This window comes from Panthera pardus, unplaced genomic scaffold (assembly GCF_024362965.1).
Source record: "Panthera pardus isolate Hobbes unplaced genomic scaffold, ASM2436296v1 HiC_scaffold_11, whole genome shotgun sequence".
NCBI lineage: Eukaryota > Metazoa > Chordata > Mammalia > Carnivora > Felidae > Panthera > Panthera pardus.
This window is the reverse complement of record NW_026526666.1, coordinates 50,285,971-50,309,862: the sequence shown is the minus strand read 5'-3', so window position 1 is coordinate 50,309,862 and position 23,892 is coordinate 50,285,971. Positions and strand designations below refer to the sequence as shown.

Below are 23,892 nucleotides of genomic sequence, written 5' to 3'. Positions count from 1 at the left end.
TTTTGCAGCTCTTCAGTCATCCTGAACTCTGGCCTCTAGCTACTAAATGTAGTGAGACTCTGGGCTTTGTTTTGGTTCTCTCTCCCTGTACTGTGGCCTGATAGTTGCCTCCAGGTAGTAATCTAGGGGTAATCATAAGTCTCACCACCTTTGTTTCCCCTTTTCTCAGTTATCACAGTCCCATATTACCTACAGCTCATTATCTAAAAACAGTTGTTTCATATAATTTGGTCTCCTAGTTGCTTATGGAAGAACAATTCAGAGATCAACCAGTGTATATGAATCTATGCTTTAATTCAAAAATTGTTTTTATAATGAGGAAAAAATCATCACTACTTTCATTTGTCTTATACATTCTGCATTTCCTCCATGCACATTCTGAGGTTTTCAGGAGATAACAGCTAATCTGTACATCCCCCACCCCTAGTTCTTAGAAAATAAGAAATAAGATTCTGAGTCAATAAAAGAGCTATTTTTGAGTAATAAAAGATTGTTAGTTGCTGTACTTTATTGTATTTAGAACTGTTAAGTTTATTCTAGTGAAACTGACTTTATTTCTTTCAGTTAAGAGTTTCATATTAAAACTAGCCATCCTTCATTTTCTCTCCTAGAAAGGCTTCAACGCCACACACACACACACACACACACACACACACTCTTTACCTTCAAAATCAAAGGCTGGTATATCTGTTGGAGAAGTACACAGGTTGCCAGGATATAAAATTTCAGAACTATCTCTAATTTCACCAAATATGAGGTCAAATTATTTCCAATGATAGAATAGAAACATATGGTGAAAACTGCATCCCATGTTTTCACATACTCAAGAATATTGGTTCTGAAGGTATTTGCACTTTCCTTCCTTATCAAATTTTCCCTTTATATTAGGTTAAAATTTTTTAGCCAGTGTGTACAATCAGAACCCTAATCTTGTAACTAAACAATAGTTTAATAAGACTCACCAATTGTTCACAATTTTGTTTGGTTCATGTGTGCCCAAAACAACTGAAAGAATACAGGACTATGTTTTTGCTAAGATCTCTTCTAAGTGCTATAATTCTAGGTAATTCTAATAATAATTGTTAATATTTATAGAATGCTTCTTCTAGGCTAGATACTGCTAAGCACTACATATGCATTGTTCAGTTTAATTCTCACAACAATCCTAAAAGAGAGATACTATTATAATCTTTATCTTATGGATAAGGAAAGTAGAACTTAGAGCAGTTAAGTAATTTGTCTGAGGTTACATAGTAAATAGCATGGTAAAATTCAAACCTGACTTCAAATTCATGTCATTAAAATTTTTTAAAGTTTGTTTATTTATGTATTTATTTATGTATTTATTTATTTATTTATAGCAAGCAAGAGAAAGCAAAAACATGAGTGGGGTAGGGGCAGAGAAAGAGGGAGAGGGAGTGAGAGAGAATTCCAGGCAGGCTCCATACTGTCAGTGCAGAGTCAGATGCAGGGGTTGAACTCAGAAATAGTGAGATCATGACCTGAGCCAAAATCAAGAGTGAGACACTTAACCGAATGAGCCACCCAGGCACCCCATGTTACTAAATTGTTACACCAATTTTATAATCTCAATTGCATGCACACTAGCTCAGATGAAAAATTACTGTCTTTATAGTATTTATATATTTAATATCAATAAATACAAAAACAAAATTAAATTGTTACAAACCCACAATAATTTTTATCTCAATATGCATAGAATTCACATTATACATCTTTAAACAGGAAGTTTTAGCATATAAACACCTTAGAAAAAGATCTAATTTGGTCCTATAATCTTACAGCTAAGGTTTCTGGGCAAAAGATATATAGTTGCCATTTTCTATTCAAGTTTTTAATAAAAAATCTCAAATGAAACACTGTCATTTTAGAGTACAACATTACATTGATAAATCAAAAGTCATTGAACAATAAGTGTTTATGACATCCCAGATACTCTGTACATTTTTACACTTGAATGGATATTAAATAATCTTAGAGTAAAATATGGAAGAAAAACTGCCTCAAGTTTGTGTTAAGTCAGTAAAGCAGAAATATGGATAACCCTGTATTAAGATGAAAAGCATTTATAATCTGCATTTTCTTCCAGTGAAATAATAAAGCCAATGTGCCACCAGGTTGGTATTTACTTGTTTATAAAAAGTGTTTAGGGACTGATTCTCAAAGTTGGGTAAATATTGGTATCATCTAGAGAGTTTGAAAATACTGATGCCTATATATCATCCCTTAAAATTTGGATGTAACTGATATAAGGTAGAGCCTGAGCATGTATTATTTTAAAACTTTCCAGGTGATTCTAATATGTAATAGTTTGAAAAACACTAGCTGAGAGAACTGTTACATAACTAAAGAGCTCAGTATTCAGCTGAAGGACTCCTTCAGAGTGTGTATTGTTATTTTAAGTATCTGATAGGTGTCTCCCTTGATTAGAAAATAAATACTTTCAAGAAAGACATTTTGTTTTATTCATCTTAGTCTCTCTATCACTGGAATAATAAAAGGCACATAGTAGTTGCTAAATAAATATATTTTGAATGAATACATGATTGCTTTATACTTCTTTTACACCACTATCTTCCAGTAGATACATGAACATAAGAATGCAAGATATTTATTGAAAAATTGAATGACTGAAGCACTTGGGATAAATGTTTAAAGCCAACTGAAGACTTACATGTACATATTTTAAAAACACACATATATAAATAGATCAAAAGTAGAAAAAGAGTATACAAAAGAGTGCAGCATTTAACAGTAGAGAATTCACTGAGTTTTCCAATATTCTTCACATTCTTATTCTTAGAAATAAGAGTATCCCTAAATAACTTGTACTTTAGTATTCATAAGCACATGTGCAGATAAGTTAATTTCTTTTAAAAACAGAATTATAGCTTAATCTTGATAAACATGTCAGGTTTCAAAATTCAAGTAAATAAAATTTTAGCACACACCGTAATAGCTTTTCCAGATGTTGTATCAAAAAAAAAAAAATGTTTCTGGTTAAAGTATCTGGTATTGCTTTTGTTATTTGCTCACAGTTGAGACTCACTACTTTCTTAGCAGTCTTACACTGATAAAAAATTACTTTGGTACCATAAATGTGTTTTATTTAGAAAAACCTTATTAATAAATAGACTTCCTTTTTTAGTAGCTAAATTCTTAAGTATGGCTTCATTCACCAAAGTTGTACAAGTATTACATAATTTTTAATGCAGTTGGTATCTTAGACTACGAAACTTTGTTTTTTTTAAAATTAGCATTGGTTGTTTGATTGTAGGTTTGTCACCAAAAAGTACTGCTTCGCTCTCCGTGGTTGGAAATCTTTTCTGATATATCAAGGGATATTCCTTCTGAAACTTAAAAATGAGGTGAGGAATTAGAGAGTATTTAACATTATTATCCTAGCTGAAGCCAATGTTCAACATTTTATAAGAATTCAGTGACTTTCTCAAAGATGTATTTCAGAAATGAGTATCTTTTCAATTTATCCTTGCCTCTCCCTCTGCTTTCTCATATATGAAAGGTGTAAGGTAAGATTTCTTAGATCCCAGTTAGCATTAATATACAAGGATTCTCTTCTGATGTGTTTTCCTCCTAAATTCTAGATGTTCTTCCTTTCCATTGGTAAAGCCTATGAAGGCCAGAATGATCTAGTATACTTCATATTTGAGTATCTCAGACCTGGAATTAAACTTGCCAGCATCATGTTACTACTGGATTTTGGTAGAGATAAAAATTGTAAATGGTAATAATGAGTCACCAAAAGCTATGTATTACAATCAAATTTTATAATTGTTTTTTCAGGGCAATCTAAGTTATAATCATTGGAAGTAAAGGAAGAGTTATCTGTTATTATTATTGTTATTATTTAAATTTAGTAAGAGTATATTTATATTTATAAAGAGTAAAACCAGGAATGTAGGTTACATTTACATAAACACCTATATATACAATATCTAAAATGCAAAATAATGAGAAATTAGATTCTAAATGTTACTAAATAACAATCAGCAACAGCATATTTGAAAAGATTTATGTGATTGAGAACTTAGGCATTCTCTTACCTGTTTTAGTTTTTTCCTTTTCTCCTTTAGAGGCAAACTCTTGTTTTTAATAATATTCTCTAAAAGTTCTGCAATTGCAGCTTGTGAGGTAGACACTTTTTGTTCATCAAACTCCTGAGCACTAATCTGCTTACAGTATGAATATGTTGGCAAAGGAACAATCAGTCCATCTCCAGGATTTTTAATCTGTTTTGAACAAAATGATATAGTCCAAGTCTATTAATTCTGTTCATGTTCCTGTTTGCTAAGTGTTCTTTTGATAGGATTTAGCATGTATTCATTCTCCACCAAACATTCAACATTTAAAAAAAAAAACTGTGTTATGCAATAGAGTAGTGATAAATCCCAGGATCTACATCCCAGACCCACAACCTACTAGCTTTGTAACCTTCAGCAAGTTATTTAACTTCTCTTGGTCTGTTTCCTCACCTGTAAAATGTGGATTACATGAGATAATGTATACAAAGGGCTTAGAACAGAATAAGTATTAAATAAGGCAGCCATCCATCATCATTGCTATTAACCATGTATTTTATTCTTTTAACTACAAAACAATAAAAATCAAAGTAATATTTGAAAAGTTTTATTTATTTTGTGAGACAGGGAGGGAGGGAGAGAGAGAGTGTGTGTGGGCAGGGAGGTGCAGAGAGAGAGAGATGGAGAGAGGGAGAGAGGTGGGGGGCGGGGAGAGAGAGAGCGAGAGAGAGAGAATTCCAAGCAGGCTCTATACTGTCAGCGGAGAGCCCGACACGGGGCTTGAACTCATGAACCACGAGATCATGACCTGAGCTGAAATCAATAGACACTTAACTGACTGAGCCACCCAGGTGCCCCAAAGTGATGTTTTAATTCACTTTAAAATATTAATGTTTTGACGTAGTGAGAGTATTCATATACTGTTTTTGAGGTGTAGGAACATGGGAAGATACTATAACATCTGCTCATAAAGGAAGGAAATTATAGGGATAATTATGTTAAGCAAGGGCAATATTAGAATGGTATGTATGGGAAGAAACATGAATATATGTGCTGGGCTGCCAAAGAGTGAATATAATAGACATCTGTTGTTTTGGTTACTCAGTATTCCTTCTCTCCTTCTTTTAATAGTTTCTTCCCGTTCCACCTCCACTATCCTCACCTTTTTTGAAGAACAGATTCTCCTCTAATCTATGGAGAGCCAATCAGAGCATGGCCCTGTCTCCAACGCACTCACCCTCAACCACCTAAAAGATGTGTATTTAGCCTGAATGGGGCCAATCAGAGTCCATGTGAAGAACTTTTCAAACTGGTAGGTGAAGGGATAGTTCTTTTTTCCTTTGGATTAAAAATGTTAAGTCTGTGATTTAAGAACTTTAATCAGACTTATGGATCCCCCATCATGTGAAGGAGCCTTTTGTCAAATACAGGACCAAATGGAAATAAGAGATGAAGGAAACAGTTTTATTGCTATTTGAGTCTCCAAATTCTGTCTACATTCCTGACTTTTAGAGGTTATTTACGTGAGCTGATAAAGTCTTCCCTTTTCATTAGGCTAGTTTGAGATGAATTTGCCACTTGGAACTGACTAATGCAGACAATTTTAAGATTTACAATACATACATAGCCCTTTTTTAAGTAGTCAAGATGTTTATCCACTGCAGTCTGTAAGTAAGAGGGTACTTGAAGAATTTCCTGGTGATGATCCATTAAGAAAGAAACTAATCTTGCAGCAAGAAGCTCATCAAGATCCACCTCTTCAGCACAGCATAGCACACACCGAGAAAAAGTGTGTATCATCTAGAAACAAAAGATGTGAATTTAAAAATTTAAGGTATTATATAAATAAGAGTGTCAGTAGTTTCTGGGTATCATGCTAAAGTACTGAGATAAAGCGATAAGCAGACTTCAGCTTACAAATGAGGACAATTAATTACATTAGAAAGGTAAGAACTTAAAGTACTTGTTAAGTATTTCCTTAATATAATTCTAAAGGATTATAAAAGGCTTAGTTTTTTCTTTAATTTTGTCACAATTGTATCAGTAAATATCATGGGTTTTATTGGTATCATATAGATATGTTACTTAGAGAATGTTAAAGAATAATGACTTACTACATTAAATTAATCTCATAAAACACAAGCCAGGAGAATACATAATATAGAAACTTAGTGGTTATAAAGTTGGTACCATTTAGTTTTTGAAATTCTGGAAAATAGTTTTTAATTATTTTGTCAGACTTTAAAGACAATACATGTATTGTTCAATTCCATCATAAGGAGTCTTCAAAGTCTGGGATAAGTTTTGTGTTTCATAATTCATTTACTCTCAATCATATCCATATTACCCACTAAGTATTAGACACACGTAAACAGACACCTCATTCTAAAATAATTACAGTTATAAGAATTCTATTTTAAGAATTTTGTACATAATAGACAATGAACATATTTATTGAATTGAAATATTTTTGGTTTTATTCCTACATGTCAGTCATGTTTTCCTTTCTCCTTCCAAGACTCAGTCCTTAGCTTTTTAGTCTTCTTTCTTAGTTTTGTAGAGTTCATTTACTCTCAAAGCTTCAATTACTACCTCCCTCCAAACAATCTGCCTTCTGCCCTGATCTTCACCAGGCTCACATTTCTAACAGTCTGTTGGATAAACTTCACTTGAATGTCCTGTATAAACTCAAACTCAAAAAGCATAAAACTGAAATTATCTCCTTTCTACTCATGTCTCTCAAAATACATTCCTCTACAAACTTCTCTATGCTTTTTAATGGTGTCACAATTATGCAAGAATAATTCTTCTTCTGTAGTTTGGGTCTATCATTGTTAAAGAACTGTCCTTAATGAGTAGAAGAATAGAGCTCAACTCTAGATTCCTTGCTATAAGAAAATCATTTGAAGTTGCACTGAGGAAGTGGCAGCTCTTGAAGAGAGAGAAAGAGAGAGAAGATACTATTTTAAGAGTTCATTTCCAATCAATAGCTGTATAAAATGCCTCTACCCTCATCCTCTTATGGAGTCTGAGACTGCTTCACAGTAGTTTGTCCCAATTTCTTACCCACAGTGACATGCTATCCTGATTCACATAATTCATCAAATACAACTTTCCCACTACCATAATATTCCCATTAATTCTCTAGAGTTATAGTGCCCTTATGCTTTTAACTGTGCCTACTATCTCCTCTTCCTTCCCCACCAAACAGCATTGGCATAAGGCAATGGAATGTGGTCTGATGGTCTAGGTCAATCACTACAAAGTGATATGAATGAAGAGGTAAAGTGCTCAGACAAGATAAAGGTCAGGATATGAAAGTACAACATACTGGGCACAAAGGATTAATGCACCAACATTCTGCTACTAGGAAAGATATTTTTAAGAGCCTTTCTACCCCAAGAATCTAGGATTTTGAGACTAGGACATCATTCAAGTAGTACTTTTAGGTGATTTGCTTTTCTTTTTATAGTTTATGAACCAAGGCTTATTCCTTCCTTAAGAAATCAACTTACCAGTGATCTTGTACCCATTGCATCATGAAGTTGGGGCATATCAACGTTTTGACTCATTCGAGAAATCATGCGCATTAAAAGTTGAAGCTTTCTACGATTTGGTGGGGGAAGTAACAAACAACATAACTGTAGTGCATCGATGGCAACCCTCTCTAAATGAGGTTGCAGCAAACCTGGAAGGCAAAATTATACCCCACCCCCGAAAAAAATCATCAATGACACTAGTTGCTTTCATATTATGCACATATACAGTTACATAAAGAATACAGTTATATAAATATTAAAATAATATTTTAGTATCTAATTTCTTATAACTGTCCCTAGAAATTTCCACATTCCTCAAAAGCATGGTAAGATGCTCATTTTCTTCATAACCTATTTGAGTACTAATATCCTTCACTTACTACAAATAAAGTGACTCAGAATAAGTTAAAATGAAGTAAAAGAAAATAAGTGCTTTATATAAGTAGAATAAATCTTGGTTATGCCATGACAAGAGTCTTTTACGATAAAAACTTTTCCTTTTGGAGGAAAAATATAAAGCAGTTTCAGAGAAGAAAAGACAGGTAAGGAACAGTTAGTAAGCACTAAAAGTTAATATTACATGCATTGAAAGCATCAACCTTACTTTGTGTGCCAGTCAATACAGAAGAAGCTGGAGGTAAAGAATTTCCTGAAAGTTCTATTGTACTTTTGCAGAGTCTTTTATTGATTGTGGTACTAGACTCTCCGAGTTCATTTTCCATAGCTGTTTGTATACTTGTGCTGAGATGTCCAAGATTTGGTTTCATGATAATTTCAGCCACTGGCATATTGATATAACTATTACTTCTTGTACTACTTCTTAAAAGTAAACTCTGAGATCTACAAGGCTGTTTTGACTTGCATTTCCCAATACATAACTCCTCTTGGTCTTGAACAGTCAAAGTAGAGGTTCTCTTAAAACCAACACAGAGTGGTTTTTGAGTACTTTCCTCTGAATGAAGATTCATTAGGGATTCCTGTTTGGTCTTAGACTCTAAAAACTGCTTATTATTTTGTCCTTCTCTATTCACAACAGATTGATGGAAGACACTGGAGACCTCTTTACTTGAACTCCCTGGTAAGTCTACAATTCCTTCTAAAGAATAGCATCTTGATTTGACGTTAGAGGATAGAACATGCATACTACTTAAGCCTATTAAATTATGACAACTTCCTCCCATTATGTCATTAGCACTGGCTCTTCTATTTTTAAAATTAACTAGCTGCATTTTCTTAACACATTTTTCTTGAAATCCTTGATCACTTATCTGCAGTCTCTTAGTAGTATCTGATTCTTCTTTGTTTTTGTCTTTATGAAGCAGACTGAGAAGAAGACACTCAGTTGATTTGAAGGAATTCAAATTGTTTAAGCGAAGGATTTTTGAAGACTGTGGATCATCTTGGATTTTATGTATCCCACTGGGTCTATCTGAAACTGTGACGTAGCCACAAACAACTACCAGGAAATGAAACAAAAATTAAGATGCAACTGTGTGACAGTGGACAAAAATAAAACAAAAACAATAGTAAAGTTAAAAAAATAAAGCATTACTATAGTATATATTGTTAGTATAGTACAACAGCAGTTGCTTAATTCAGAAGCCACTTAAATAGGACACATGCAACATTCAGTTACAAAGTGCAAGACTGAGTAGAGGTTTTCCAACTTGTGATATAAATCACTTAAAAATCTTTCAACAATCTAATTAAAGGAATTGAGTAAATACATTAAAAAATCACTGGCTTTGTCTACAAGTATTAGAAAGCTCTTAATTATAAGACAACTAACTGTACTATAATAAAACTTACACATTTGGTCTTTGTCTCTAGTAACTGGTATAGTGATCCTAAAACGTTTAGAATTTCCAGAGAGGGCGTCTTTTGTTATCCATAGTACACCTACTGGAGAACATCTGAGTTTATGGTAATGAGGTGACTTAGGGCTGAACTTGCTTAGAAGGTTGGAGCTTTCAATCTACCTCAGACCTCCCTGAATGACAGAAGGATGTGGACTGAAGACTCAGCAAAATCACCAATAACTGATGATTTAATCAATCATGCCTATGTAACTAAGCCTCAGTTAAAACTATGAAGTAACAAGGCCAACAGAGCATACAGGTTGGTGAACACATTGACATGATTGGGAGGGTGGAATCCCTGGAGAGGGCATGAAAGCTGTGTACAACCCTTACTTCTTCCACATAGCTGTTTCTGACTTGTATCTTTTATAAAAACTGGTACTCATTAAATAAAGCAGTTTCCAGAGTTCTGTGAGTTGTAGTCAATTATTAAACCCAAGGAAGGTTGAAGGGACACCCAAACTGGTAGTCAGGGCAGAAATGCGAGTGAGTAAGCCTGAGGACCTCATCTGCAGGTGGTACCTGAAGTGTGAGGGCAGTCTTGTGGAACTGAGCCCTTAATCTGTGGAGTCTGCATAACTTTGGGTGGTTAGTATCAGAATTTAAGGAATTTGTCCTTCACTTGTAGGGTCTGGTCTAACTCTGGGTAGTCAGTGTCAGAAATGAATTGAATTGTAGTACACCCGATTGATGTGAATAACTGGTGTGAGAATGATATATTTGAATTACTGGAAGACAACATAACAGGAACCATAGTATTCCCAAACTGTAAAATAATTTATAGCTTGCCATCTTCATATTTACCTACACTTTGAGATCTTTTAAATTATGGGAAACTGGAAAATGTTAATAAATTTACATAATAAGTAAAAACTCATACATACCCAAAATGCTTACAAATAATTCATAATATTCAAAGGTAAGCAGAGGTTCAGGGAGATCTAGAAAATAATCTGCTATTGTTCTGAATACATCTCGTTCAAATCCAATATAAGTTGGATTATTCATATTACTTCTTGGCCCTAAAAGATAGAAGGCAAAAAAAATTGGTAAAATATATTTTATTAAAAAAAATTTTTTTCTACGTGGCAATGAGAAAGAATGAAATATGGCCTTTTGTAGCAACGTGGATGGAACTGGAGAGTGTGATGCTAAGTGAAATAAGCCATACAGAGAAAGACAGATACCATATGGTTTCACTCTTATGTGGATCCTGAGAAACTTAACAGAAACCCATGGGGGAGGGGAAGGGAAAAAAAAAAAAGAAGAGGTTAGAGTGGGAGAGAGCCAAAGCATAAGAGACTGTTAAAAACTGAGAACAAACTGAGGGTTGATGGGGGGTGGGAGGGAGGGGTAGGTGGGTGATGGGTATTGAGGAGGGCACCTTTTGGGATGAGCACTGGGTGTTGTATGGAAACCAATTTGACGATAAATTTCATATATTAAAAAAAAAAATTTTAACATTTATTCTTTTATTTTTTTTCTTTTTTGAGAGTGAGAGAGACAGAGCATGAGTGGGAGAGGGGCAGAGAGAGAGGGAGACACAGAATCCGAAACAAGCTCCAGGCTCTGAGCTGTCAGCACAGGGCCCGACGTGAGGCTTGAACTCATGGACTGCAAGATCATGACCTGAGCTGAAGTTGGACACTCAACTGACTGAACCACCCAGGCACCCCAATATATTTTATTTTAAATAAAAATTTAGATATACTTATAAAAAGTGTCAAAAAGTTCTCCATGATGGAGCAAAGTTTAACAAATTCTGTCACAGTTCAAACATTTCAAAGAATTGTGCACATCACATCTCATTCTTTCTCATTATGTTTTCATTACAAATCACTGCGAATAGGGGCACCTGGGTGGCTCAGTTGGTTGGGCATTCATCCGAGTCTGGATTTCGGCTCGGATTGAGCCTCCTTGTGTGGCTCTGTGCTGACAGGGTAGAGACTGCTTGGGATTCTCTCTCTCTCTGCTCCTCTGCTGCACCCATGTGCTCTCTCTCTCAAAATAAATAAATAAACTCTAAAAAAAAAATCACTGCAAGTAACTACTAGCATTTTGTCTTAATACTTATTTACCTAAAAACTGTATATAAGGCAACATTTGAAATATATTTTAAAGCAGTAAGGTTATTTAATGAGATTTTATTGCAATTCATTTTACAAAACAAAGAATATGTAGATAATGAAAATAATTCTTCCAAATTATCTTTTGTAAATTTACATTTTCATGAATAAATTTTGTCTGACATGAAGCATACCCTTAATGAGTTTAAATAATATCTTTACATTGCCATTTCATTAGCTTAATGTTCTTTTTTTAATTTTTAATTTTTTATTTTTTTAGAGAGAGCAGGGGAGAGTGGCAGAGGGGAAGAGAGAGAGAATCTTAAGCAGGATCCATGCTCAGTGCAGAGCCCGACGCAGAGCTGATCCCACAACCCTGGGATCCTGAGGTGAGCCAAAATCAAGGGTTGGACACTCAACTGACTGAGCCACCTAGGCGCCCCTAGCTTAACGTTCTTCAAAGAATCATGTCTGCTCATTAGTTTTTTACTCAGAAATAAGATCTGACTTCATATTACTGATGAGGAAACTGAAGGTTAGAGTAACTTGCTTAAGATGAAAAAAACCATTGGTGGCAAAGCTAGAATTAGAACTTAGAGCACTTAAAGCAAGACTCTGAGCTTTGAGGTCTAACAACATTTAAAGTGTGCTCCATGGACTACATAATCAGACTCATTCAATGTGCCTGTTAAAAATATGTAAGTTCCTCTGTACAAACCAGAATTTATGGAGGTGAAGCTAAGAATTACTGACTTAGAAATGTTTGCTGCTGGCTCACTAATTTAGTAGTTTCCAAATGCTGAGTGTGGGAATCTTCACTAATAAGAAGCTTTTGAGGCATGTTTAGTCCAACTGGAATGAACCTACCTAATGAATCATCTAAATCAGAATCTTTGGCTAGTCTCCCTAGTGACTGTAATATGCACTCAGGTTTGAGAGTCACTATTTTATCTTTCAAGTTAAAATCTTTCTCTTCCCAAACCCAAATAATTTTACTTTTCTGCCAGCAAACTTTTGTATGGTCATAATGTGAGCACACACACTGAAAAAGGATTGAAGAAAACAATCACACACATTTAACAGCTTAAGGGCTAATATGGGTTTTATGTAGAGCAAAATAAAAATCTTTTAAAAAATTATTGTTAAAATTATAAACAAAAAAAAACAATAAAAAATTATTGTTATTTATTTGTTTTTGAGAGAGAACGTGAGCAGGGGAGGGACAGAGAGAGAGAATCCTATGCAGGCTCCACACTCAGCATGGAGCCTGACATGGGGCTCGATCTGTGAGATCATGACTTGAGCTGAAATCAAGAGTCAGATGTTTAAGGAGGATATAAAATATATTCTTAATATGTAGAATAAAAAAATGTGATAATCATTAGAAAATTTTCTAAGAACATACTCTTATTAGAATTAAAAATACAAAATTTATAGTTAGTGTATCTAGGTTTGAATACATATATCTTTATGTATCAGTAGAAGACTTTCAAAAGACTTACTTTCTCTTCTAAAAAAAAACTGGGGATAGTATATTAATCACTCATTCCTATATGTCACAGGATTACTGTAGGGGATTGAATAATAACTAAAAGTCTAAATGCTACCTCTAGCTAGATATATTGTTAAACTGGAATCCAGTAAATTGTATCTTTGCTATCATTTAGGTATAACATGCATGGACTGGTAAGAAAGGGAAAAAAAAAAATCTCTAAATATGGGATATTTGAGAAATTCCTGAAAATATAAGCATTGGGTTGCTAACCATGAGCCAAAGTATAAGACAGAAGGGCAGTTAGGTGGGGGAAGGCAGAAAGAGAAACTCACAAATCAAGCTTATGATTAAGATCTTTACACCTCAGTTTGATAAATAAAATCTTTCTATAACTTACATTATTTACTTTATTGCTATTTATTCTGTTATTTTGTCATATTGACACCCAGTGGACAACAAGGGAATATGTACCTATCTTGAACATTATTAATAAAATACTCATTTCATAAGAACTAGAAAAAATCCTTTTATAAAAAAATTATTGAAATATAATTTAACTTTTAATGATTTAGAAGCACATATTTCTGCATATTTTTAAAACTGATTTTTAGGGGCACCCGGGTGGCTCAGTCAGTTAAGCATCCGACTTCAGCTTAGGTCATGATCTCATGGTTTGTGAGTTTGAGCCCTGCATCGGGCTCTGTGCTGACACCTCAGAGCCTGGAGCCTGCTTTGGATTGTGTCCCCCCCACCCCTGCTTGTGCTCGCTCTCTCTTCCAAAAATGAATAAACATTAAAAAAACTTTTTTTTAAATAAAAAAATTGATTTTTAAAGCAATTAGGGCTTTGTACTTGAGCCAGTGTCTCAAATTATAAAAATTAATTATCACTGCTCACTATTGAAAAAGCTTTTTTTCCATTTGCTGATTAGTGACAGATCATTTTTTTTATAAACATAAAAGTTCCATTAATGTATCTTATGGAGTACAAGCATGTCATGAAGCAGCTCAGTGTTGACGCTGTGTACAATGGCAAGGGGAATGAAGTAGATTTAATGTGACTTCATTTCTGATTGAACTTTTCCACTTTATAAGAGCTATTACTTAAAAGTTGCTATTTGAACTCTATAGGCCTCACTAAGGCAACTGGTGTAAGTTATACCTAAAATCCTTTGATATCCACTAGCCTGTGATTTTATGATTTATGAAAACTGAGCTACAAATGATGAACTTAAATTATGAAATCACTGTCTGCATAGAAAAAGTTATGTACTTTATAATGCATTCCACATGCAAGGAAATGCGATCAGATCTACTAGATTGTCATTCAAACATCAAAAGAAATGGCATACTTTATCAGGATTTCTATACATTGTTTTCAAAATTTCCTTAGCTCTTATTAAATAGTATAAATATATATTTTATATAAATATATTTTATAAATAAATATATATATACACATACACATTTTGTTTGTTTAACTTACAATTTGCCAGGCACTTCATGGCAGATAATACCCAGTGAGGAAGGTCATCTATACAAAAAAAAATTTTATATTGTTCAATAATATCACCTAATTTCCATGATACTATATTTAAAACTTTATGCTTATTATATATAATTACATACACACATATATATGTATATATGCATATGTATGTATATTACCAGGATTAACAATTATTATATGTTTAATAAGACATAAGGTGAAGACAATATTTTAAAATACAAGTTTAAAAGTCATAGAGATCTTGAGTTTGATTCTTTCCAGAATACATAAAACAATTACCCCCAAATTGAGGATATTTTGGTGGAGGGGTTCATAAATAGTTAATGTTCATACTTGTCCACTGCCACCATGTTTTCTTTATCTTAATTTCCATTCTGATTATAGGTATGCTATTTGAATATTATTGATTTGAGTGAGACCTATGATTGAAATGATATATCTAAATATTAGTGTGCTTTTAGTGAGGCTTGCTTAAAATCTTTCATTTGCTACTAACTGAAGTATGCTGCATAAAATCGAACTGTTTTTTGACACCAACACAAAAACCACATATACACTTAACTTGAAGAGTTTATGGTTATAAAGAATAGAAAGTTTGAATAAGAGAATATACTGGTAAGTATGTGATTTTAGGTAATTTAAGATGGGAGTGGTACAAAGCCATATGCATATGCAACATAACTTAAGTTTTTGCTTTTTGTTCCTACAATTCAAACTTTAAAGTTCTTGCCAATACAAAGAAACTCAAGTGATACATACCAGTTAATTCTACAGGCAATAATTGATTATAAAAAATGAGTCAACATTTTGAGATTTATTGATACATTTCCTAAAATGTTAAGTTTTAAATGTAATGCAGCTGGCTTGAATATATCATTGATTTTTCCATCTTATATCTAAAATCAATACATTATATATATATATAAATATATATAATAAACCAGTGATCTTTAAAATACTGGTCTTGAGACTTTGGTCTTGAGGGTTTTGCATATGTCTTGACTTGTGTAAATTTATATATAACTGCTCATGTAAGCTCCAAGAAGCCATGGGCCATTTTTCTCTTGTTCATCACTAAATCTTTAGTATAATGCCTCGTACATTTAGGCCCTCAATAAAATGTAGTTAATCAATAGTTTTAATTATATTTTCATACCTTTTGGATGTTTAACCTTGCCATTTAAAAAAAATCATGCATAAATACCATGAGAGGCTAATAGTACCAATAATATTCACTTAAATGATTACTAAAGCACTTATCATGATAATCTCCCCTTAATACTCTTTCAGTTAAAGTATTCTACTTTCTACATTTTTAGTCTCTCTACACCCCCACAATAGCTGCAACCTATGTTAGCAAGTTTAAAAGAGTCCAACTTCTTTTATTGATACCAACCTGATTTGTCTTGTAGTATAACTATTCCATGTTTACTTGTATTGGTCATGTTGTACGTTATGTATTGAGGAACTACTTGATTTGGATTTATGACTTCTTCTAGGGATGACACACCTAAAATGGTTTGCAGGCTAAACAGAAGAAAAAATACAAACTTCTTTTTTCTACATAAAATAAGTGGAATGGGATAAATATTAAAGAGTATGAATGGCAAACAAAGCCATCAGAATATTTTTCTTAAGCCAAACTGATAAAGGTTATAGTTAGTATCCACTTTCAAATATACTTACCTTAGTAACCTTGTAATGATTCCAATACAGACCCCGAACTATAGCTATATATAACTTTGACTCAGAGAAAAAACAAATCATACTGAAAACATTCTATTTCAACTGTACTAGAAGTTCAAGAGCACTTATTAAGAAATACAAATACAGGTTAAATTCTAAGCTTTAAGAACTAATCTGTTTTTTTGCATTTGTAGATCTCGATAAAAAAGTCAAATTAACATTCTAGAACACTTTGGAACATGGTTAGAGCTTAGTTTTAGCTTACTAGATCAGAATAATATATCTCCAAACTTCTTCAATATCTTCTGGGCTTATTTCTCTATTACCAACTGAGTTTTCTTGATCTTCATTGATTATTACATGGTTCATTTTCTCTATATTTTCCTGGAAAAAAAATTACTTTGGTTTAACATGCTATGCTCAAATTAAGGAAATATTGAACTGACACAATTCCTAATATTTAGTAATTCTACTAATAAACAGTCCACTGTGAAGCTGTAAGTTTAAGTGTCACCTGAAGGAATAAGGTTAACATATGGCAATAAAGCTTTTTGGTTTTGTAGCTGCCCCTACCACTCTCAAATCAATTTAAAACAAAACATGTTTAAGTTATACAAATACTGTTTCAGGTGTGTCTTACTACCATTTTTATTATTGTTCCCATGGGTTCTATTGTTCTACGGTAAAACATATACACATATTTTTGGAATATAATGTAGGTTAAGAGACTTTAGTATTGGCTTCAAATATTAAAGAACTATCTACTTTTAATGTTTTATAATTAAGTACATGGTAATAATATTTAAACTAGTGATTAGTAAAAAGGATGTTTTACCTGAGAGAAATGTAATCCAGATTTTTTAGGAGTTCTACGAGATAAATTTCGTAATTTAAAAATGCTATCTTTATCTTTGGAAAAGTTCTCTATGCTGTTTTTTCTCAATTCTGGATGCCTTCGTGGAAAACTTTTAAGCGGAGAATTTGCAGGAAATCTGGTTTAAGAATAATATGCAATTAAATAATGTAAGATCAGAAACAAAGTTTTAGTGTCTGTTTATCTTTTAAAAATCACAAAAGAACTGAATTTATTTATATTATTTATATTACCAAGGAAGGAAGATTCTACATAAATTGATTTTCCCATTAAACCTTTAAAAAACATTTTAATGGTTTCCTACTTTTTTAGTATATTGTATGTATTTTAACTTTATATCTGGATAAGTAAGAGTTATTATTGGGATCAATTCTGTTGAAGAAAAAAATAGTTCCATTTTCTAAATTTCTTTGACAAGCTATCTAATTTATATATATTTTCTGATCTTTGTCTGACTGTTCTTTTTCTAATTTCCAGAGCTTGGTCTCTGTTATTCCTTTTGACTATAATGCTTTTTCCCCCCTCCAGTATAACAAAAAATATTTCAAAGATACAAGAAAGTACGGAAAATAATGTAAACAACATCCAGATATGTAATCATCAATCATCAAACAATACAATATTTAACATTTTACTCAAGACTTCATTATTAAAAAAAAAAAAAAGACTTCATGATTTTTTTTGTTAATCAAATTCTTTGCTTATTCTATTTCTTTCTCTTTCTGAGGGAAGCCATTAACTTGCAGTTAGTGTGTTTCTTTCTTATTCATGTTTTTATACTTTTAATAAGTATACATAAACAACATATGGTTTGGCTTTTTTTCTCTATGGTATTTATATATTAATATATAAGATATATGTATAGTGTATAAAATAAAATATGCTAAGTTTTTAGTGACCTCAGAAGTTCTTATTCCATGATCCTAAAAATATTTTCTTATACCAAGTTCCCATGTACAGTTGACCTTTGAACATGGGTTTGAACTGTGCAGCACACTTATACACATTTTTTGTATATACAGTACGGTATTATAAATGTATTCTCTCTTATGATTTTTTTTTTTTTAATTTTTTTTTAACATTTATTTATTTTTGAGACAGAGAGAGAGAGGGCATGAACAGGGGAGGGTCAGAGAAAGAGGGAGACACAGAATCTGAAACAGGCTCCAGGCTCTGAGCTGTCAGCACAGAGCCCGATGCGGGGCTTGAACCCACGGACCGCGATATCATGACCTGAGCCGAAGTCAGACGCTTAACCGACTGAGCCACCCAGGCGCCCCTAATTTTCTTAATAACATTTACTTTTCTCTAGCTTACTTTAATGTAACAATACAGTATATAATACATTTAACATACAAAATGTGTGTTAATTGATTATTTATGTTATTGATAGGGCTTCTGGTCAACAGTAGACTATCACTAAAGTTTTTGGCGAGTCAAAAGTTGTATGTGGATTTTTGACCATGCAGGGGAGGGGGTTGGTGCCCCTAAGCTGCGTTATTCAAGGATCAACTGTATGTATAGTTTTGTTTTTTCAGTACTTAATTATTTAAATTTAAGCCCAGATATTGGGTAGGGAAATTCTCTCCTCCTTGTTCTTCAAAATTGCCTTGGACTTTTATATTACTAAAAAAACTTTAGAACCTGCTTGTCAAATTCTATAAAAAATTATATAGGGGTTTTGAATGAAATTGCATTTAATTTATATATATATCAATTTGGGGAGAAATGACTTATTTATGATACTAAGTCTTCTTTCTTTAAAAATGTTTATTTATCTTTGAGAGAGAGAGCTCATACACATGAGTGAGGAGGGGCAGAGAGAGAGGCAGAGAACCCCAAGCAGGCTCTGTGCCATCTGTGCCCTTAGCACAGAGCCCAACATGACTGGAACTCACAAACTGTGAGATCATGACCTTAGGTGAAATCAAGAATCCAACGCTTAACCAACTGAGCCACCCAGGCGCTCTGGATACTAAGTCTTCTGATTCATCAACAGGATATCCTTCTTCACTTATTACCTTTAAAACAATTATATAATTTTCTCCAGTAAAGTCTCACACATTTTTGGTAAAGTTTATTTTTAAGTATACTTTATAAATTTGCTAACATTATAAAACACTTAGAGGCAGAGAGACTAGTTGAAGAGTTATGCAGAATTCTGGGTAAGAGAGAATAATGGTTTAACAAAATGAACTATCAGAGTGAAGGGAGGAGTAGATCAGAGAACTGCTAAAGTGGTATAACAGAGATGGTCTGTTAATTAAATCATATTTAAAGGGGAGAAAAAGGAAAAGAATCAAAACAACTATAGGGAAGACAGTTAAGTATGGAGTAAGAAGATAAAATTTGGGTTAAGACATGATAGTGATTTTTCTATATGTTATATCTGGAGTGCCTAATGGGCAAAAATAGGTCTGAAGCTCAGGGATATATTCGGGTTGGAAGTTTGAAAGTTATAAGGAAAGTAGGTGAAGACATGGCAAGAGATTGCCCAGGGAGACAGTGAAGTAAAGACAAGTCTAGGACCTTTAGAACCAGTAACAGCTAAAGGATGAATAATAGCAAAGGAGCTCACAAAGTGCCTGAGCAGTAGTTAAGACAGTCAGGATTTGTAGAGTGCTATACAAAAGGAACTACTCACATGTTTGTTACTGCAATTTACTTGTACAACATAAATCATCTTTGATACACAAGAATCAACTACTAAGACACTTCATTTGAAAAGTACTAATTTTGCAGAGAGAAAAAACATGGATATTAGAATCCAAAGACCTAGTTTAATGATATATAACATAGAACCCTGCACATGAGAGAAAAAGCAATGGTGCTGGCCTAAGGGAGTCAGAAAGGCTCCACAGAGGAGGCTGCAATAGAATTGACAGGAGAGCAAATGTATTTACTAATCTGACAATGTCTACAGTGTTTCAAGGTAGAAGAACATATTTCAGACAGATATAACAAGATTTACTGAAGCATGGTCTCATCTTCCTCATCTGTAAAAAGAAGTTAATACCTAACCTGCTTAGCTAGTCCAGGGATTAAGTAAGAAAACATGTAAATCATACAGCAGGTCTTCTGATATATGGTAAATCCTTAAAAAATATTCTCTTTAACCTATAGTATATTTCTTCTGTTATTTATTATATAAAGTTTGCTATTATTTCTTTTATCACATGTATTCTTAGGTTATATGAGATTATGTTACTTGGAGGCAAGGACCTGTGAGAATTTGTCTTATAATTCTTGAATCTATGAAACTAAAGGTTAATAATGACCTATCCTTGAAATGTTACAGATTTCGGAATATGCAGAAGTGATATCTCATTCTTTCCTCCCAATACTTATTTTATTATATATACTATCTAACATTTTAAAAGTTTTAATTGTGTAGCAATTGACTTTAAATTCTAAGTGGTTTTAATTGTACTAAGAGCAGTAACAGTTTTATAAAGAAAACATGTTTTTTTCTGAAAAAGCTGCAATTTTAGTAAAAGCATTATAGAAGTGGAGTTAAATTATATTGTTAAGTAATTCAGTTTTGTAGTTATTTATCTGTTCAGTACCTGAATAGCTGACTGTTGTCATCAAGATTTTCTGATCCCCATCTGCCTTTGATATCTTCAATTACATGATTCTTAAGAAATTTTCTTAACAATTGGATTGTCTGTTGCCTTGTAACTTCAGGACCAAAATTATTATTATTTCTTAATAGGTCATAAAGCCAGTCCACTGCTTCTCCTGCTGTAAAACAATTGCCATATTTTTTAAAGTGTTGCCTGTGTTTTCTTAGAGGCATTCCTGCTCGAAAAGATGTTGTAATTTCATTCCACTGCAAAAAGAAAATATTAAAAAAGAAATTAAACATTGTGCTGATTCAAAACATATGAGACAAAGAGCATTATTTTATTCATATCTGATTACATCATAATTCGTGAAGAAATCATTGATCTTATTTACTATAGAAAATTTTATATATCATACTGATTTCTCTTTATTAATTCTGGCATTGTAATAATATGTCTTTGTAATAGTGTAAAAGCACTTATTGGCTGGTTGGCTTATTTAGGAAACCTAGAAATAATGAAGAACTGTAATGAACTTGCTTCTTAACCTTCAACAGAGAAAGTACCCTTTTTTTTTTTTTTTAATTTTAACTAATACTAGTAAAATGCTGGTAACATTTGTGTCAGACACTGCTCTACATTCATTACTTCACTTTCATTCTCACAATTCTATGAATAGGTACTATTATTATCCCGTTTTCATATAAGGAATATGAAGCACAGAGAGACTGATAATTTGACCAAGGTCACAGAACTAAGTGATGAACTCAGGCATTCAAACCCAGGTTTGATTTATTCTACAACTTGCAGTAATAACTACCAAGCTGGCCAAACAAAATTGATGGCAGGCAGTAGTTTTACTGGTAAAATACCTTTAATGTTGCAATATCTTATATATTTATTATAGTATTTTTTAAACGTTTATCTTTGAGAGAGAGAGACACACACACAGAGAGAGAGAGAACGTGCGTTGGAGTGCAGGGGAGGGGCAGAGAGAGAGGGAGACACAGAATCCCAAGCAGGCCTCCAGCTGTCAGTGCAGAGCCTGAGGAAGGACTCAAACTCAGCAACTGGGAGATTCTGACCTGAGCAGAAATCAAGAGTCCAACGCTTAACCACTGAGCCACCCAGGCGCTCCAATATTTACTATAGTGTTTCTTATGTAAAGATTCCAATAGTGAACACAGAACAGATGAGGCAAATTAAGTAAGCTTTAAGTCCACTATATATTTAATAACACTGATATACCTATGTTTTAAAAAGATACTCATATTTTCTAAATTGTCCTCAACGCACACTTTCAAGGTTTGTGGCGGCTAGAACAGCGGAGAACTAAGGTGGTGGTGGTGGTGTAAAATGAACACATCACTTTTTAATTGAAAAATCCTCCATTAGAGGCCAAGAAATCTGACTTGTAACCCCAACTGTGTGGCACCACAACACAAAACCTAAGAGTTGAAAACACAATAACTGTATTCTTTTCTTCCCACCACACCTCCCCATTTCACACATTTATTTACTCAGGAAACACTGAGCTGTAGCCTATCCATAGGATCTATACATCACAACACACGTTCACATGCAGTATCCTCTCAGGATATCCTTAAGGTAGATATGCATCATTAGCCCTACTTTCCCAATGTGGAAACTGAGGCTCACTGCTGTTAAGTCACTCTCCTAAAGTCTCCTACCCCGTGGCGCTGTATTCTCTTGGTTTGAAAATTTAAGTGCACAAAGACTCTGCACAAATCCAGTGACTACCAACAGTGGTTCCTGACGAGTATCTTAAACACTCTGGGTTTAGTTTTTAAATGGGCAGCTGTTACCTACTGCTATTCAGTCGGTAGATCCTGCATTAAATTCTACAGGCCCCGCAAAACGAAGCTGTCACATTCGGACTGTCCCCATTCTGACACTCCAGAGTAATGGAACTCTGAATTTTTTTTTCTATCCAGATGGGGGGAGAAAATCAGACGTGGGGAACGGCTAAAATCATAATATTCTCTGATGTTCCAGGGCAAGCTGACAACTGCAGGCACCGTTGTCGCCCAAACAAGGCCAGAGTATGATGCGCCATCCCGGGGACGAGACCCTTTGGACAAACGGTTCACAGGGAGGGACACAGCCCCGACCTCCAGGTAAGGGGGAGAGGCGTGTCCCGCAAGGGTTTCTTGATACCGGTTTATTCCCCGCCCCCCTCCCCCGACGTCTCAGAAAACCAAACCCAAACCAGGTTCTGGGACCCTTCTGTCCGCCCCAGGCAAAACTCCGAACGCTCTCACGTAAAGTCGGTGGCGGCCACGGCTGCGGTTGGCCGGTCTAGTCGTTCTGCGCTGTCTTACCAGCTTGGTGGCCCTATAAGGTCCGGGAGGCACACTCCGACTCTCCATTCCGCCCGCCGGGCCCGGAGGTCTGTCAGCGCTCAGCGCGGTGCATGGCGGCCTTAGGCGACTCTAGGGCTTTGGGGGCCCCGACGGCGGCTGGCTGGGAACAACCGTCCGCCGCGCCGCGGATTTGAATAGCGCAGAGGGCTGCGCTGATTGGTCGCGGCCCTGAGTCACGTGGCGCGCCGCCGGGATCCGGCTGCGGTTGGCTTGCACTGTGGAGCCTCTCAGGGCTGGGGCGCTGGCGGTGGATGGCTGGCACCCGCGAGTCAGCGCGGGGGCCGGGCCCGTGGGACGGGCTCTGGGCTTCACCCGGCTGTCCTGGAGCTGCTTCTCCCTCTTGCGGTTGCAGGCGAGGCGGAGTCTTGTTTCCACACTAAGAACCGGTGAGGCAGTTTAGTCACGGACTGGATGGTTTGGAGACCACGCTTCGGCTTAAGGGAATTTGAAATTTGAAAAGAAAAAGGAAAACAAAACCCTAAGCCCTTTTAGCCTGGCCCTACAGGATCTCCAGCAGTGGTTGGCATGCAAAACAAAGCATCTCTGGGGCGTAGCTTTCACCTGACAAATCCCTTGGTTTTGCTTCTAAAAAGCTTCCTGGGTGTATGTTGGCTGTGCTGTCGTTCTGATACAGCTTAGCAGGGGCCATGATTCTGTTCTCAGTGCAAAAATATAGGTTATCCACACCCCCTTTAATTTGGAGGTAAAATGGAGCATAAGTAGATTTCCGTTAAGTACACACACAATGACGGGCTTGGGAAAAGTTATGTAAAACTTGCCAAGTAGCTCCCCTGAAGAAAATCTACCATGTCTTTACAGGAATGCTGGTTACGTTTAAATCACAATCATACGC

General features: G+C 34.6%; 1 protein-coding gene and 1 long non-coding RNA gene across 4 annotated transcripts in view; one reads left to right on the top strand and one right to left on the bottom strand.

Annotated features, from left to right (window-relative positions):
* The window catches only part of LOC109266699 (uncharacterized), a 28,578-nt gene extending 18,713 nt beyond the window's left edge, over window positions 1-9,865 (top strand). The window contains exons 2-5 of one of the 2 annotated variants that reach the window (XR_002079828.2): window positions 3,299-3,389; window positions 5,193-5,373; window positions 8,637-8,678; window positions 8,920-9,865. This is a non-coding gene — a long non-coding RNA (uncharacterized LOC109266699). The remainder of the gene's footprint in view (window positions 1-3,298; window positions 3,390-5,192; window positions 5,374-8,636; window positions 8,679-8,919) is intronic. The other variant, XR_002079829.2, reaches the window with a different exon arrangement.
* Window positions 2,530-23,160, bottom strand: DEPDC1 (DEP domain containing 1). Of its 2 annotated transcripts, XM_019448919.2 has the most exons (12): window positions 22,998-23,160; window positions 20,656-20,921; window positions 17,051-17,207; window positions 16,481-16,599; window positions 15,926-16,056; window positions 14,506-14,553; window positions 10,344-10,481; window positions 8,205-9,056; window positions 7,577-7,749; window positions 5,685-5,861; window positions 4,086-4,271; window positions 2,530-3,377 (listed from the first exon to the last, which is right to left on the bottom strand). In XM_019448919.2, exons 1-12 carry the CDS (start codon window positions 23,043-23,045, stop codon window positions 3,228-3,230), a joined length of 2,445 nt encoding a protein of 814 aa, XP_019304464.2. In that variant the 5' UTR covers window positions 23,046-23,160; the 3' UTR covers window positions 2,530-3,227. The 2 variants fall into 2 exon arrangements, with proteins under 2 accessions (XP_019304464.2, XP_019304465.2); XM_019448920.2 differs by lacking the exon at window positions 8,205-9,056.
* Between the last annotated feature and the right edge of the window lie 732 nt (window positions 23,161-23,892).